The sequence below is a fragment of the Photinus pyralis genome, unplaced genomic scaffold (assembly GCF_008802855.1).
Source record: "Photinus pyralis isolate 1611_PpyrPB1 unplaced genomic scaffold, Ppyr1.3 Ppyr1.4_LG4, whole genome shotgun sequence".
Classification (NCBI taxonomy): Eukaryota; Metazoa; Arthropoda; class Insecta; order Coleoptera; family Lampyridae; genus Photinus; species Photinus pyralis.
Genome location: NW_022170511.1, coordinates 48,097,444 through 48,112,648, shown reverse-complemented (window position 1 = coordinate 48,112,648; position 15,205 = coordinate 48,097,444). Strand labels below are relative to the sequence as shown.

General features: G+C 37.6%; 1 protein-coding gene across 1 annotated transcript; it reads left to right on the top strand.

Annotated features, from left to right (window-relative positions):
* The first annotated feature begins 4,254 nt into the window (after positions 1-4,254).
* LOC116168325 lies at positions 4,255-5,592 on the top strand. The gene is made up of 4 exons (XM_031484095.1): positions 4,255-4,308; positions 4,359-4,532; positions 4,580-4,732; positions 5,348-5,592. The coding sequence occupies exons 1-4, from the start codon at positions 4,255-4,257 to the stop codon at positions 5,519-5,521; spliced, it is 555 nt and encodes a 184-aa protein (XP_031339955.1). The 3' UTR covers positions 5,522-5,592.
* Positions 5,593-15,205: the final 9,613 nt, after the last annotated feature.

Genomic DNA, 15,205 nt, shown 5'->3' with positions numbered 1-15,205 from the left:
GTGAGAAGAATCAGTAGGTACCTCAACGGTCACATTACACTTCAATTGCAGTTTGTCCTAGAAGCGCTGAAATTTACAAACAACGAGTACCGTAGGTTTGGAGTACGGCGCGAAGAGCACCCATGCAGCTTCACATTTAATAGTCCGTTTGGTTTTAGCTATAAAAATTCGGACACCAATTTGACTACTTGTCCCACCAAAAAAGTAAGCATGCCGCTTTCAGTAAAGATTGTAGCTTAAGACTGAATGACATTTATTTAAACATATTTAACCATAAATTTGAAGACTATAACATGTAAAAGCCACTATATTCACAGGTTAGACCACAAACGTCACGATTCCAGACTCAGCGTTTAATATTCACTATCTTAATCAAAACAGAATGCAAAATTCCTTAAGCATAGAGACATAACCCTTCTGTCCGCGTCTATCCTAGTTTTAAATTGGAGTCGGTCAATAATTAATTAATGAAGCTGAAATCGTACAATACTAATTTTCCCTTCGAATCGAAGAGAGATTTCGGATGCTACAAAAATAATTTAAATGTCTCTACGGGAACGGCTACAGTAGTAATATAGGGCAGTTCCCAACCAGAAGAGTTACCTACTAAAAAAGTAGTAATTCCGATCCTGACGCTTCGCGTCGTGCCCTTAAACTTTTTGCGCGTGCTTTAAAGAGATGATTATACACTTGTCTCTTAATATACTATTATGAAACTTGAATCCTCCTGCAGAAAAAGTGCGCGACGATACCATCAGTCCAAGGCGATATCTTTGGTGGCTTATTTTCAGCTCAGATTCGTAGATTAGTTAGCGTATTGTTCTCGTTTCACTGTACTAAATAATTATAATTTAAGGGCACTTACTACCTGCGAGACGTCAACCTCGATCAAAGCAAGTTTCCGCCGTTCGTTCCGAGAGGACGCTTTATGCTCAATGGATTTCTATACGTGGATGACATATTACTTACAAACATAAGCGTTTGTATCAAAATAGTACCAACAAATCCTCTGGAAGTGGTGGTTAACTAATATTGTTTGTATGAATCAATAGCACGCCTTGCATAGCGTATTAAATAAACTACCACAGTGTTTCAATGTAATTATGGCTTTTGATTAGTCTATATCCCCTATCCTATTTCCTGCCAGGCCAAGATGGTGTAGAAGCTGTAGGGTACGTATTATAAAAAAGGATCTGGGGCAAGGAGATCCTCACATTGTTGAATATATGAAGAACAGGTGCGAAATTCTAAGAATGTTATTTTGGTTTGTTTACATTGTGTATTGTAACGTTGCATCTGAACGGTCTCTTCTAGACCGCATTTGATATGACGATACGATACTCTCCATTGATTCTTTCAAGGGGTCCTCCATTAATCACGTGATGTTTTTAGTAACTTTCTTAACTTCATCAACCACCCAAGTTCTCTTGTTATGTCCTTGGTTGACCCGTTCACTGCATATCCATTTTTACAGACAGCACTGGATGGAATAATGATTGTGAATTTATTTAATCCTTCCACTATTTCAAGCTTTAATTCACCAGTCTCCTCCAATATACAGTGCGGGGTGTCCGATAGGATAACTACCGTATTTATTAACATATGGGTACAGGACGGAAACATAGAAGTATTCCATTTGTTCATCTTGTTTTGCTTTGTAAAATGATTATTACTAGGATATTAAGTTTCCCGTTCGCCCTCCATAAAACGCACCTCTTGGGGCCAATGGTGCCATAGAGTGTCTGTGTAATTATAGTTCCCTGGTTATTTCTGATCGATTTAATTTCGATCGCGCAAAAAAATGTTATAAGCACCTGGAACGTTAAGAGTTACCATTCTCAGACAATAATTGTCTTCGAGCGGTCAAAATCCCTTACCGTTCTCCATATTTAATACACTATTTTGTATTCTCATCGAAAGAAATCTCTGAGTTTGTGACCAGTTTATTCCGAATTCTTATCTCAACATAACACGAATTAAGTTTGTGTTTGAAGTACAAGTTGTTAACAATCTTAGTGCCAATTATTGAACGATTTAAATTTAGTAGAGATGGCTCTTGCATTGTTCTTTTTCCTGCAATGGTACTGCCTCTTAGTTTTGGACTTCCATTTCCCAAAACTTCGTCAGCGTGCTCTCGTCCGTGATGGAGACCAAGCTGTGTATGGGTTCACAGTCTTCCCCCAATTGTCGTTCGTCTTGAAGTTAAGTAGGAAAAAGGTAAAGACCAAGATGGTCACGGGACACTGTCGGTTTAAAAAAAACACCTGCAGAAAATAGGACTAACTGTTATGCAGGGGTTGGGGTGAGGAAGAGTAAACACCATACCACGTCATTTTCCATTGTGATGAGTCGTACACAAAGGCAAGGGAGCACCTACTTGGAAATAAAAAGAAATAGACCATAGGAAGTAACGAGAATTCGCCCTATTAAAACCCTGGACTTTAAAGATGCAGGTGGACAATACCGGAGAGCACATTAGATCAGTCCAAGAACAGATTGGGACCACTCCTAGTACAATAATAATAATAATGCCTAATATACGATATCCATGTGAAGTCAAGTGTTGGAGGCCAATGTCTTACTTTGATTTTTGAACTAGCCCTCAGGGCAAATTGCAAGAACGTGACATTTTTTATTTAAAAAGGAACCAACGCGCAATTCGGTTGATGATCAATGATGATGAGATATAATCTAAACAGATTATAATTTTTAGCAAAACTGACTCATTATACTATCAGATCCGTTGATCAGCTTCTCGTTTTTTGACAGGAAGTACACACGATTGCGTTGCTAATTGCTCAACAAACGACCCATAAAAATGATTTCCCAAATCACTTAAAAAGTCGATACAAAAATCGTACTGTACGTTTTTGACATTGAGCTTAGGTCACGTGCTGTAAGTTCCTGTAAGTCTGACACAAAGCGAAATTCCACAAAAAATGTTGAATGAGTTTGGAAGGCCCTGAAACGTGTATAAGTTTAGAAAACATTGAATAAGGTCAACGATATCAATCTGTTAATGTCCAAAGTACTCGCTGCCGTGATGTCCATCAGCTTAATGAGGCAACAACAAAAAAATAGGTGGTGACTATGATAGCATTTTGCCGCTTTTTTGCCGTTAATTAGTTTTGAAAAGAAAAATTGGCCGCTCTCATACTTTTCTCGAAAACGGATGCTGATATCAACTTAGTTAATTAGTTCTTTCGTGAAATTGAAGCCGGTTTATTTGGAAGCGCTCTGTTTCCATACTTGTAAAGGAAGCGATGTTTTCCAACGAGATAACTAAATTATTTTACATTTTTTTATTTGTATAAAGTAGTGGTCAGTTAGGTTTAGGAATGTGCATAAAGAATATTGTTTGATATAATTTTAATATTCCTAAAGGAATCGACCACCCGTGAAAGTTATTTGCCTCGAATAAACTTTGTACTGTATTTATTCATATTAATAATATCCATACAAATAATTTTGGTTATTTTGTTTCATTGATGGGAAAATTGCATCTAATCTCAGTGATACCATTCCCTTCCTTTGGTTGGATTAAAATTTTGTTTAGCATTCAGAAGTGTTTGTAAGTCCGTCAAGCCCTCTTTTTCCGTTTCTTTTCCAACAAGTCTGTGTGGTACAACACTGAAAATACTGACGTGACATCCTGTATATGATAATTATTTCAATTTATGAAGTAAATCTTGGGATTATTTATGAAATATGAACAAAGTTGGTTTGTTTAATTTGAATTTGCATTCAGTGTTTGTTTTTCCTTTAAGATTTGTTTGTAAATGAGTAATTCTTGTTTAAATATTATAGATTTGTAATCATTCAATTTAGATAAGGTGCTAGAAGTAAGAGACATCTGGTCAAATTTGCGTGTTTTATAAAAGATAACATCTGGTCGCTTGCGATAAGAAGTTTTATTGTTAGACGCAGGTGCTGATAACGGAGATGCAGGTGTTTAGAAGAATTGCGGGAATGTTTTTTGTCTAAGAATGAAACTCTTTGTGCCAGACTTACAAGAGCATACAATACGTGCCAAAAAATGTACACTCATGGGGACACCGTCCTTTTTACCTTCACTTTTTAAGTGATTTGGGAAATAACTTTTATGGCTCATCATTAGCAATACATGTATATTTCCTGTCAAGCGAGAAAAAGCTGATCAACGCATCTGATAGTATAATGAGCCAGTTTTACCTCGATTATATCTCATCATCATCGCTTATATAACTCTACCAAACCGTTCACATGAAAAGCGTCATGAGAAGCATTCATATTGTTTACTACTTCGTGTTGTTTCCAACATTTGCATGCGTAAGTCTCCTCCAAATCTCAGAAATGGGATGATATTGTTACCATTTTAGGATTTTAAGGAATATTTCCAAAATGATTATGTCGCGAAGTACGAAAGGCACTTAATTAACTACTACAATGAAAAGTATATAAGATACAATCTGACTTACAGCAAAGTGAGCAAAACAAGTAGAAGACTCCTGTTTACTGTTGATGTACTTCAAGAAATTGGCACAAACGTCAAGGTGAGAAGAATCAGTACCTCAATGGTAATGTTACACTTCAATTGCAGTTTGTCCTAGAAGCGCTGAAATTTACAAGCAACGAGTACCGTAGGTTTGGAGTGCGGCACGAAGAGCACCCATGCAGCTTCACATTCAATGGTCCGTTTGGTTTTAGCTATAAAAATTCGGACACCAATTTGACTACTTGTCCCACCAAAAAAGTAAGCATGCCGCTTTCAGTAAAGATTGTAGCTTAAGACTCAATGACATTTATTTAAACATATTTGACCTTAAATTTGAAGACTACAACATGTAAAAGCCACTATACTTAATAATTTCCCAATTCGTTAGTCCATTGATACTTGGAATTCTCATGACAAGCGAGAGGTCTACTTATCTATCGTAGGTGCTACGACGACCGTGTCCGCTTCTATCCTAGTTTTAAATTGGAATCGATCAATAATTAATTAATGAAGCTGAAATCGTACAATGTTAATTTTCCCTTCCAATCGAAGAGAGATTTCGGATGTTACAAAAATAATTTAAATTTCTCTACGGGAACGGGTACAACAGGCAGTTCCTAATCAGAAAAGTTACTAAAAAAAGTAGTAATTCCGATCCTGACGCTACGCGTCGTGCCCTTGAACTTGTTGCGCGTGCTTTAGAGACATGATTATACACTTGTCTCTTAATATACTATTATGAAACTGGAATCCTCCTGCAGAAAAAGTGCGCGACGATACCAGTCCAAGGCGAAATCTTTGGTGGCTTATTTTCTGCTTAGAGTAGTTAGCGGATTGTTCTCGTTTCACTGTACTAAATAATTATAATTTTAGGGCAGTTACTACCTACGAGACCTCAACCTCGACCAAAGCAAGTTTCCGCCCTTCGTTCCGAGAGGACGCTTTATGCTCAATGGATATCTATACGTGGATGATATATTACTTACAAACATGAGCTTTTATATCAAAATAGTACCAACAGATCCTCTGGAAGTGGTCATTAACTAATATTGTTTGTATGAATCAATAGCACGCCTTGCATAGCGTATTAAATAAACTACCGCAGTGTTTCAATGTAATTATGGCTTTTGATTAGTCTATATCCCCTATCCTAGCTCCTACCAGGGCAAGATGGTGTAGAAGCTGTAGGGTACGTATCAGATCCGTAATGAATTTTATGGTATTGGTTTAAAAAAAGGATCTGGAGTAGGAAGATACGCATATTCTTGAATATGGAGAACAAGTGCGAAATTTTAAGAATGTTATTATGGTTTGTTTACATTGTGTATTGTAACGTTGCATCCGAACGGTTTTTAGCAACTTTTTAATTTTCTTAACTTCATCAACCACCCAAGTTATCTTGTTATGTCCTTGAATGAAACGTTCACCGTATATCCATTTTTACAGATAGCACTGGATTGCATCATATTATTGTGCATTAAATTAATCCTTCTACTGTTTCAAGCTTTAATTTAACAGTCTCCTCCAATATATAGTGCGGGCTGTCCGATAGGGTAACTACAGTATTTATTAACATAGGGGTACAGGGCGGAAACATCGACGTATTCTATTTGTTCATCTTGTTTTGCTTTGTGAAACGATTATACGTTTCCTGTTCGCCAACAAAAATATAAAAACTAAGATTTAGATGCGGAAATGAAAACAGGACTGGGAAAAGATAGAAGGAAGAAAAGTGCAAACTATATGTAAGGAAGAAACAGAGACGATAGAACAACGTGATATCATTGTATATACAATGGTGATATATACGGATGCAGCAAAACCCAGACGAGCGAAACAGTAAAGGTAATATTACAGGAATATGGAAGAGGAATCGACTGGATGAGATAAGGACGTTGCAGAGAAGAGAGGAAGCGAAAAGAGAGGAATAAGAGTAAACATTATTTTATGTTCGCCTCTACTTGTAGGTTTTCTTTTATTCTCTCTTTTCCTTTTTCCATTTTTATTCCCTCTATATAGGTAGTTAGGTATATTGCTCCTTATCTTATCTCTTTTACTTTCTTCTTCTAGTTTTGTTATCCTTTTTGTCAGTTGCTCTTTTATCACATCGATTTTTCCTTCTCTGCATTTAATAATAATAATACTTTTATTTCCATAGGACAAATAGATAAATTACATAATACTACAACTCCCTTTAATCCTCCATTTTATCTATTTGCTCCTTTGTCTCACCAATTTCTCCATGTTTCCTCTTTTAATTCTGCTCCTCTCTCCTCCGCCACTTTCTCATCCTGCTGGTATATTCTATTCTATTCTATTCGCAGGGGAGCCTGACCGGGCAGCACTTAGGCACACCAGAGGCCCATTGTGCCTACCCCCTTTCCTCGCAACTGAGTTCAGAGCCCGTTCCTCTCAATGAAGGATAGGACTCTGTTTAGCCTAAGTTGCTTCACCCTCCTCGGTTCCCAGTATCTGTCTCCAAGGAGTTGATATCTGTCCCTGATCAAAGCGCCACAGTGACAGACCACATGCTCGGTAGTTTCATCTGCCTCGCCACAGAACCTGCACGTGGACTCCTCCGCGAGCCCAATGTTATGCAGGTGATAGTTGACCATCCAATGTCCCGTAAGGACACCGGTGATCTTCCTAATCTGGCTTCTATTCAGTTTTAGAAGCTTAGAAGACCCCGATTTGCCAAGGTGCCCTGTTAGAAAGGCTTTAGACTGTCGGAGTCCGATTACTTGTTGCCACTGAGCCTGGAATTGACTGGTCAATCAGTCTTTAATCCTGGCCCTAACAACGGAGGGAGCAATTCCTAGGGTAGGCTCGGGCCCGACGAAGACCCCACCACTGCCTTCGCGAGCCAACTCGTCCGCCCTTTCGTTGCCCCCTATTCCGCAGTGCGCTGGCACCCAAATCAAGCTTACCCTATTAGATTCTATCTAGGGTTCGCCTGCAATCAAGCGCCGTAGCTGATCGGAACCTGTCTACCGACAGGGCCCTCAACGCTGCCTGACTATCGCTGCATATGTATACTATATGCTTATTGCGATAACCTCTACGTAGGTTTTCCTGTGCACAGGTCATGATGGCTAACATCTCTGCCTGAAACACGGTGCTATGCTGACCGCAAGGGAGACGCTGACGTTGGCTCTCGGTCGATCACCATATATACCCATGCTCGTTCCCCTTTCTGTTTGGGACCCGTCTGTAAACCACACGAGCCCCTCAGGTTTGAGGAACGGGCAATCCGAGTTCAGCCAATGCTCCCTATCCGGGAGAATGACTTTATAACGCTTTGGTCTTAGCAAGATAGCCCGGATCACGTCCCTCCTTGCGAGGAGGGGATCGGTCCTGAGGGTTTCCTCCCTCGATCCTTCCATTCATCCCAATCGTTTAGCCGTATGGAAGCTTTCCGAGCCTCTGCCTCCACAGCTAAGTGTAAAGGCTCTAGTCCCAGAAGTGCCACCATGGCCAAGGTTGGCGTGGTTTTTAGGGCTCCAGTGACTCCCAGACAGGCGAGTCGCTGGACCTTTCCTAGCTGCTTCCTGTAGGTTACCCTGCGCATGGCAGGCCACCATACAAGTGCACCATACAGTATTATTGGCCTTATCACTGCAGTGTAAAGCCAGTATACCAGTCGAGGGTTCAAGCCCCATGTACAACCAAAAGCCCTTCTACATGCCCATAGACATGCAGTGGCCTTTTTGCTTATGCGCTCAATGTGCCCTTTCCAGGTCAGGCGGGAGTCAATGATAACTCCCAGGTATTTCACCGACCTGGTCAGACCCAGTTGACGTCCTCGAAGAGCGAGCACAGCAAGATCCGCTCTCCTTCTATTCGTGAATGAAACAACCTCGGTCTTTTCCGGGTTGACGGAAAGGCCATTGCTACTGCACCACGTATCCACCTGTTCAAGAGCACCCTGCATGAGCTCTTTCACGGTGTTTCAAAACTTCCCAGTTATGACGATCGCGAGATCGTCCGCGTATCCCTGTGTATACGCTCCCCCCTCGTTCAAGGTGCGGAGGAGCCCATCTAGTACCAGGCACCACAGCAGTGGAGACAATACCCCACCCTGCGGACATCCTCTAGTAACCGATGAGCTCATCTCCGTCATCCCAATTGAGGATATAATGATTCTGCTTTCGAGCATGGCTCGGATCCATCTTACGATCGACCCATCAATACCAAAGCTCTCAGCAGCCTCACTAATCGAATGGAACGTGGTGTTGTTAAACGCACCCTCGATATCTAAAAACGCTCCCAGAGCTATCCCCCCGGAAGACATTCCCTTTTCCAGCCTGCACACCAGGCTGTGTAGAGCCGTCTCCGTTGACATACCAGCCCTGTAAGCATGTTGGAACGGATGTAGTGGTCTACTAACCAGTACGCCATTCCTTATGTATGCATCCACCAGCTTCTCCACCGTTTTTAGAAGAAACGATGATAGGCTGATGGGCCTATAGTCCTTCGCCACGTCATAATTAGCACGACCCGGCATAGGTAGGTACACAACTCTTACCTTCCTCCAGCTTTCGGGGATATACCCTAAAGCCAGAGAGGCTCTGAAGAGATGCAACAAGTGCAAGAGCAGCGGATCCAGGCCCTTCTGTAGAAGAGCCGGGAATATCCCATCCGGCCCTGCACTCTTAAATGGGCTGAACGTGTTGATCGCCCATCTCAGAGATCCCTCGGTAACCACCCGGGAAGCTACCTTCCAGTTGATCCATGTGTATCAAGAGAATATGACGTTACGGATGCACTTGAGAAGAGATGGGTCTTCAACTTCCAGTGTAATGCAAGATATTTAAAAGCAACAGTTCCCTCCCCCTTCAGTGGTATGCAATTTCACCTAAAGTTACACACTTTTTACTACAGACATAGCAATTATCCTATATGCTTGTGTTATTTTTTTTATGTATAATAATCTATTTGAGTTTATATAACGCGTCCCAGGAGACACGCAAAAAATTTAGTTTTTTTTCCTATTGTATTTTCAGCAAAATGCAAAAACACGTCGATTAGTGTATAAAAACTGTGACAGTAGTCTGAAAATTGTTGAGCCATATTTCGATGACGTCATAATTTTTTAAATAACACCCTCATGGTTTGCATAAAGTGAGGAATTTTTGTATATAGGGTTTACCCCAGTTTACTTTCATAAGAAGTGGAAAAAAATTAGTTACGCTAGAGAAAATGTCAACATTTCATATTTTGAAGGGTGACAGTCGAGAACAGTTGCAGACCTATAAGATTTTTTCCTGCATTATCCCGTTGGTATTATTGAAGCTTGAAAATTATGTTCCCATGGTCCGTTTAAGTGAGAGATCTGCCTAAATTAGGAACACCAGAAATTGATCGAGAAACGTTATTTAGGCCTGATCGAAAATCCACATAGTGCCGTTCGACCCACCAAATAGTCTTCAGTTCATCGATTCTTGAAAGGAGAAAAATTGAAGTCTTATAAGGTAAACGTTATCCATGAATTATTAACAAATGACAGAGACAGAAGGAAGTTTTGCGAAATTGCCATGCTTCGGAGGCAACCAAACATAAAATTATTTTTACAGATGAGGCAATCTTTTATCGTCTGATCGTACTGTCAATAAAGAGAACACTCGATTTTGGAGTCTTGCAATTTGAACTTGGCTGAAATTTTTCCAGATAGATTGATAAATCGAAGGGGGCCCACGTTCGCCTGATCCAACTCCTCCCGATTTCTATCTATGAGTTTATTTAAAAAGTAAAGAGACTTTTCAATCTATCATCACAAATTTAAATGAATCTGGTTTCTGTAGTCTTCTTTACAAAAAATTAAGGAAAATGCTTATAGTCCCCAATCGATAAGTGTGCATTCCGTTATTAGCGACAACAGGCCTCTCGCGGCATACTTCCTAGTTCCCAGCATTAAAATGGGAAAGCTCAGATCAAGTATAATAATTTTATATACAAAAAAGGCCATTGTCATGAGGTTCTGTTAGCTACAAATATAATCTGAGCACGGAAAAAAAATCGTATTACGTGCTCAATAAACAGGAACTTTTAAATAATCCCGATAGTATCTACGGGAAACATTTTTAATGAATGAAAACACAGTCGTTTCCAGCTTCAACCAAATAATTTTATTTCCCCTTCCGTTTACAATTCAATTTGAAACAAAAAGAAAACGAAAAAGTAAATAAATTGATCAACAACAAACCGATAAATCTGAAACTTTAATACTTGAGCGCGAAACAGCGTTTATATTATGCAATCTACGAGTACACGTGACGCAGTTTGTACATATGGTCATTCGTCACTTAACGACTGTAGGAAGTGACTGTTTAGAATTTCAACATTATAACTGGACATTTCGAATGCGGTACTATCATTACAATACAATGTTGTCAATTAATCCTGATCGGAGAGGCACAAGTAACAAACATAACATAATCCGTCCATTTGAACATTGATTATAGTTAAATTCCGGTTTTTATTAAGGAAATTCAAATGTTCATGGATAATGCTATTATTGACACTTAATAAGAGGTCACTCAAAAGGTTTTTGTTTTAAGTTTGAACATATTTTTGATTTTTTTATAAACATTATGTTACACATTTTTTTAAATCAGGATTTTTTTCTCTATTAGTTCACCTAAAACTTGAAAATGGCTCCCATATGAAAAACAAGTTGGTATCGATATAAAATAAAGTATTAATGATAACAAAAATTCATTTCCATCATCTAAAAGAACAGAAAAAGTTCCATAAAGAAAGTTTTTTTTAGTTTTTAATTACCTTATTTTAAAGCAAAAATCAAAAACGTCAATTATTTTATTTGCCCCATATTTAAGAAACTTTAGAGAGGGGGTAAATTTTGTTTTTTTTTATTTTGGCATAACTCGAGGATCATTTTTGTCCATTTAACCAACTCTATCTATGCTAATAAGCGTGATTGATACAAAATGTGTATTTCGTTTTCTTCCTGTTCAACATGAGTCCTCTCTCCATTTTTTTTATCATTCCAACTTTTTCAACTGGGGTAATACTCCATTACTCCAGTGGATTAAAAAGTTTTAGCATTCAACGGAAAGTGCACAAAATTCCTTTAAATATATTACTTATAATTTAATTTGTATGAGCAGAAACTGCCCTCAATTTAAAATTTACACCCTGTATAGTAAGTAATACACACAACTTCCCAAAATTTTAATTACCATAGTTTACAAACGTTATAATTCGCACATTTTTATAATCAATTGCTTGAACTGTTTATAAAGCATCTAGTTCAAACAAGAATACATTCTCTAACGCACAATTTACACGCAGTCCTTGTCGTATCACAAAAGCAGTCGTGTGGAGCAGAACATTCACGTTAATACATCAAAGCCACACATTTCAAAGGTTAACGATGGAAGTAATATAAAAAAAATTCACACTGCATAAGTTTATGACATACCAAAAAAAAATTCGCTAATTTTGTATTGCCTTGACATTGAACAGCTCATGATGCTAGGGCAACAGTATGGAAAATGTACAAATTGGTTAATTATTCAAATTAATGGGCGAAACATTTCTGTCCAAGGCCTGTTGAAAACAGACACTTTTAGTTTTATGGTATTTTATGAAGTATGAAATTAAATTACTAATCCTCTAAAATTAAAAAAAAAGAATTTAGTGAAAAACATTTCCGGGTATGAATTTTTTAGAAAATTGTATTGAAATAGACTCGCTGACAATAAATTCAAAAATAGAGGGTTTCTTTATAAACTATTTGATTTTTAAAGAAATATTTTTAATAGTTCCAGAGTTTATTGCTTATATCTTTAAAAATTTTACATTTTATATTGTTTTTCTTAATAATGTACAATATTTCGGAGAACATTTACATTTTGTAAAGAAAATAGCATTCTTTAAAACACTCGTAATTGAGTTAGAGAAGGACGAACTGCATGAACAGGTAAGTTCGTTTGATCGCATAATTATTAACCCCTCTGCTTAAATTTGTGGACCCACACACAGTTAATCCTTTTTTAAAGTCAAAACAGCATCCTTGATGTCTGTCATTTTTAAATTCAATTCTTTTATGCATGGCCGTTGAATAACGCCGTGCGGTACGAGTTGTCAACTGATTGTAGATCTATTTTTTACACGCCTAACGAAGCTGCCTGTGCGATAATAAAAAGCTGTTCTGTTTTGATTTTACTCTCGCTTTTATTTCCACACACGTGGAGAGAATGTTCTGATTCAATTATAACAAAAAAAAGCGCCGATTTCGTATAAGCATCTCTCAATTAAAGCCAGAATGGCTCCTGTATGCGTTTCCATGACAACGTTTTGTACCAATACAACGTAATTTACTCCAGTAAGGTGCTTTGTTAGATAATGACAAGTTCTCTCTAAAGTTTGCCCGCCCAACTTTGATTTCCTAATTTAGGTACACCGCCCCTGCTTCGTTTGCAACCGTTTATAAATTCTTCGTGCAGGTAATTTAACATTGTAAGTAAAGTTTATGTAACGAAATGGCAGGCAATGGAAAGAAAAACGAAGGGCGGCACACAACTATTATTGAGGGTAACAAAAATATATTACCAAAATGAATGTAGTAATCGTTAATCAATTACACAATAAAAGAAACTGTCGGAGGACAATGGAATGAACAGTTTTTAATCCTTATTTAAATTCGTTTTACTATATTGGACTATTGCTATAGTTTCCTTCAAACACATTACTTCCGTTTCGTATGACGAGAGTAAGCCCATAATTATCTACCTACATTCACAAAGATGGCGCCTGAATCTGGACTAGTTATCGTAAAATTCCATTTCTTTAAAGGGTTTGACGACACTCCGTTTTTTTATCGCGAAAATGATGTCGGTGAATCTATAATAAAGGAAAATGGAATGAAATAGCTGACTTGAGGAAAAAGAAGTTGAAATGTAGACAGGTTACCCCGAGGGTTACCCGTTACAGCTTATAGTTCACAATTAATGGATTTTCAAAAAGAAGCTGCATTTTTCGACGAGTAAATCGTCTCCATAAAATATATATAGGAATCACGCATACAAAATGTACAAAAAAGATGCATCGTCCCTTACACGCTGTTGGAAAGTATATTTGCGGTTAATTAATTAATTAATCAGGTAATGACTTTTCCAATTTGGTTCGAAGGCTTGGAAGGTCGTAAGTTACTTCCTTCTGTAATGACATTTAGTCATATTTATTAATTTACACTTCACGTTTGTCCTAGTTGATACTTTTATCTAGAAATTAGGCTCTTTCGCTAATTTTATCTGCAATTTGGTCTTAATGGCAATGTTTGGCTGGCTAATTCTTTTGTCGCAAGTATAATTTCTAACTAGCGTAATTAGCTCTGTCCTGACCTCTTCTGTCTTTCATGAATTCCAATTGGCACAATTAATAAATATGGCGGAATTATTTGGGGCAGTACTTAGTAAAAATATAGTGCGAATAAGGGTCATCGTATATGAAGTACCATTTTTTTTCATTTATGTACAGAAAATTAAAGGTTATAATTTTTAAGAAAAAAAATCATCATAGTTTTAAATTTGATTGAGATTTAAAAGTTAATTAAGAAATTTTGTGGTTTCAAACATTTTGAAAGAGCTCAACCTATATGCAGTTAAAGCCGTTTTGTCTTGCACGTTTTTTTACCGTTTATGAACCCCAAAAATTGGGTTCCTTTAAAAGGAATTGAGTTTTGTCTAGAAAGTCATTTCCGTTCAGAATTAATCAAAGAAAATTTCCAATTCAGTGGGGTTCGTTGCTGATGCAATAAACCAGCCCAACTAATGTTTGGTTGGAAATAATAACTTAAACCTGACAAGTTCTATTATACTTTTCTTGTGAAAACATGAAAAGTTCAAATCCAAGTTAAAGGCTACCACCACAAAATGTAGTAAAACCTAGAGTAAAACGGCTTATATCAAAACTGGTAAATGCATTTTTTCGTCTATAAAAACTGCTAGGTCACTTATAACTTGTCTCAACAACAACAAAAATTACAATTAAAGAAACTTACCCCTTTACGAACCACAGTCTAGGATAAACGCTTACCTGTAAAAGAAAAAAAAACAGTATTACAATGAGATGTGTTAGTAGATCGACTAACAAAGGGCGCTATAGGCCTAATTATTACATAACTTACTAATTAGAGGTTCCAAGAAAATGTGTGTAACGGTAATATTCAAAATCCTGCAGATGCATTCGTAGTGAGAACCAAAGATCTAGAGTAGTACACCAATTTTATGCATAAAAGATGGCAATCGTGTATGCAAATTTATTCTTTTGAGAATGTAACACACTTACAGTAAAATGATTACCGCCGTTGTACTGATTATTCAATTAGGCCGAATTCAATTTAATGCTATTGGGAAATGGGTTAATGAATTCGACATAGCGAACAGCTGTGAATAACCTTTTTTTCTATTATTGCTTTCTCATACGTATTCATAACGAACTGTCAATAGTGCAATCAATAGATCGAAAATACAAAGAACATTTCTATACCTTCCAATCGACCTCTGGATTTAGCTTGAGCTTTAAAACAAACTTTGTATGAATTTTCAATTTATTATAACAATTGTCAACGGTGAGGCTTCAAATGTATTGAATAAAGAACAATAATTAATGACATCACGAATTTCTTTTGAAAACATTATGTGGTTTCTTCACGTTGCGTTGGTCACAAACCGACTTTATGGTTCAATGGTAGAGGGTTGGGCTATA

Bases quoted from the DNA above. Each gene is read 5' to 3' on its own strand.
- LOC116168325 (XM_031484095.1), top strand. From the start codon at position 4,255: ATGAGAAGCATTCATATTGTTTACTACTTCGTGTTGTTTCCAACATTT. The intron at 4,533-4,579 runs GTGAGAAGAATC...CTTCAATTGCAG, and splicing joins AAATTGGCACAAACGTCAAG to TTTGTCCTAGAAGCGCTGAA. The intron at 4,733-5,347 runs GTAAGCATGCCG...TTATAATTTTAG, and splicing joins CTACTTGTCCCACCAAAAAA to GGCAGTTACTACCTACGAGA.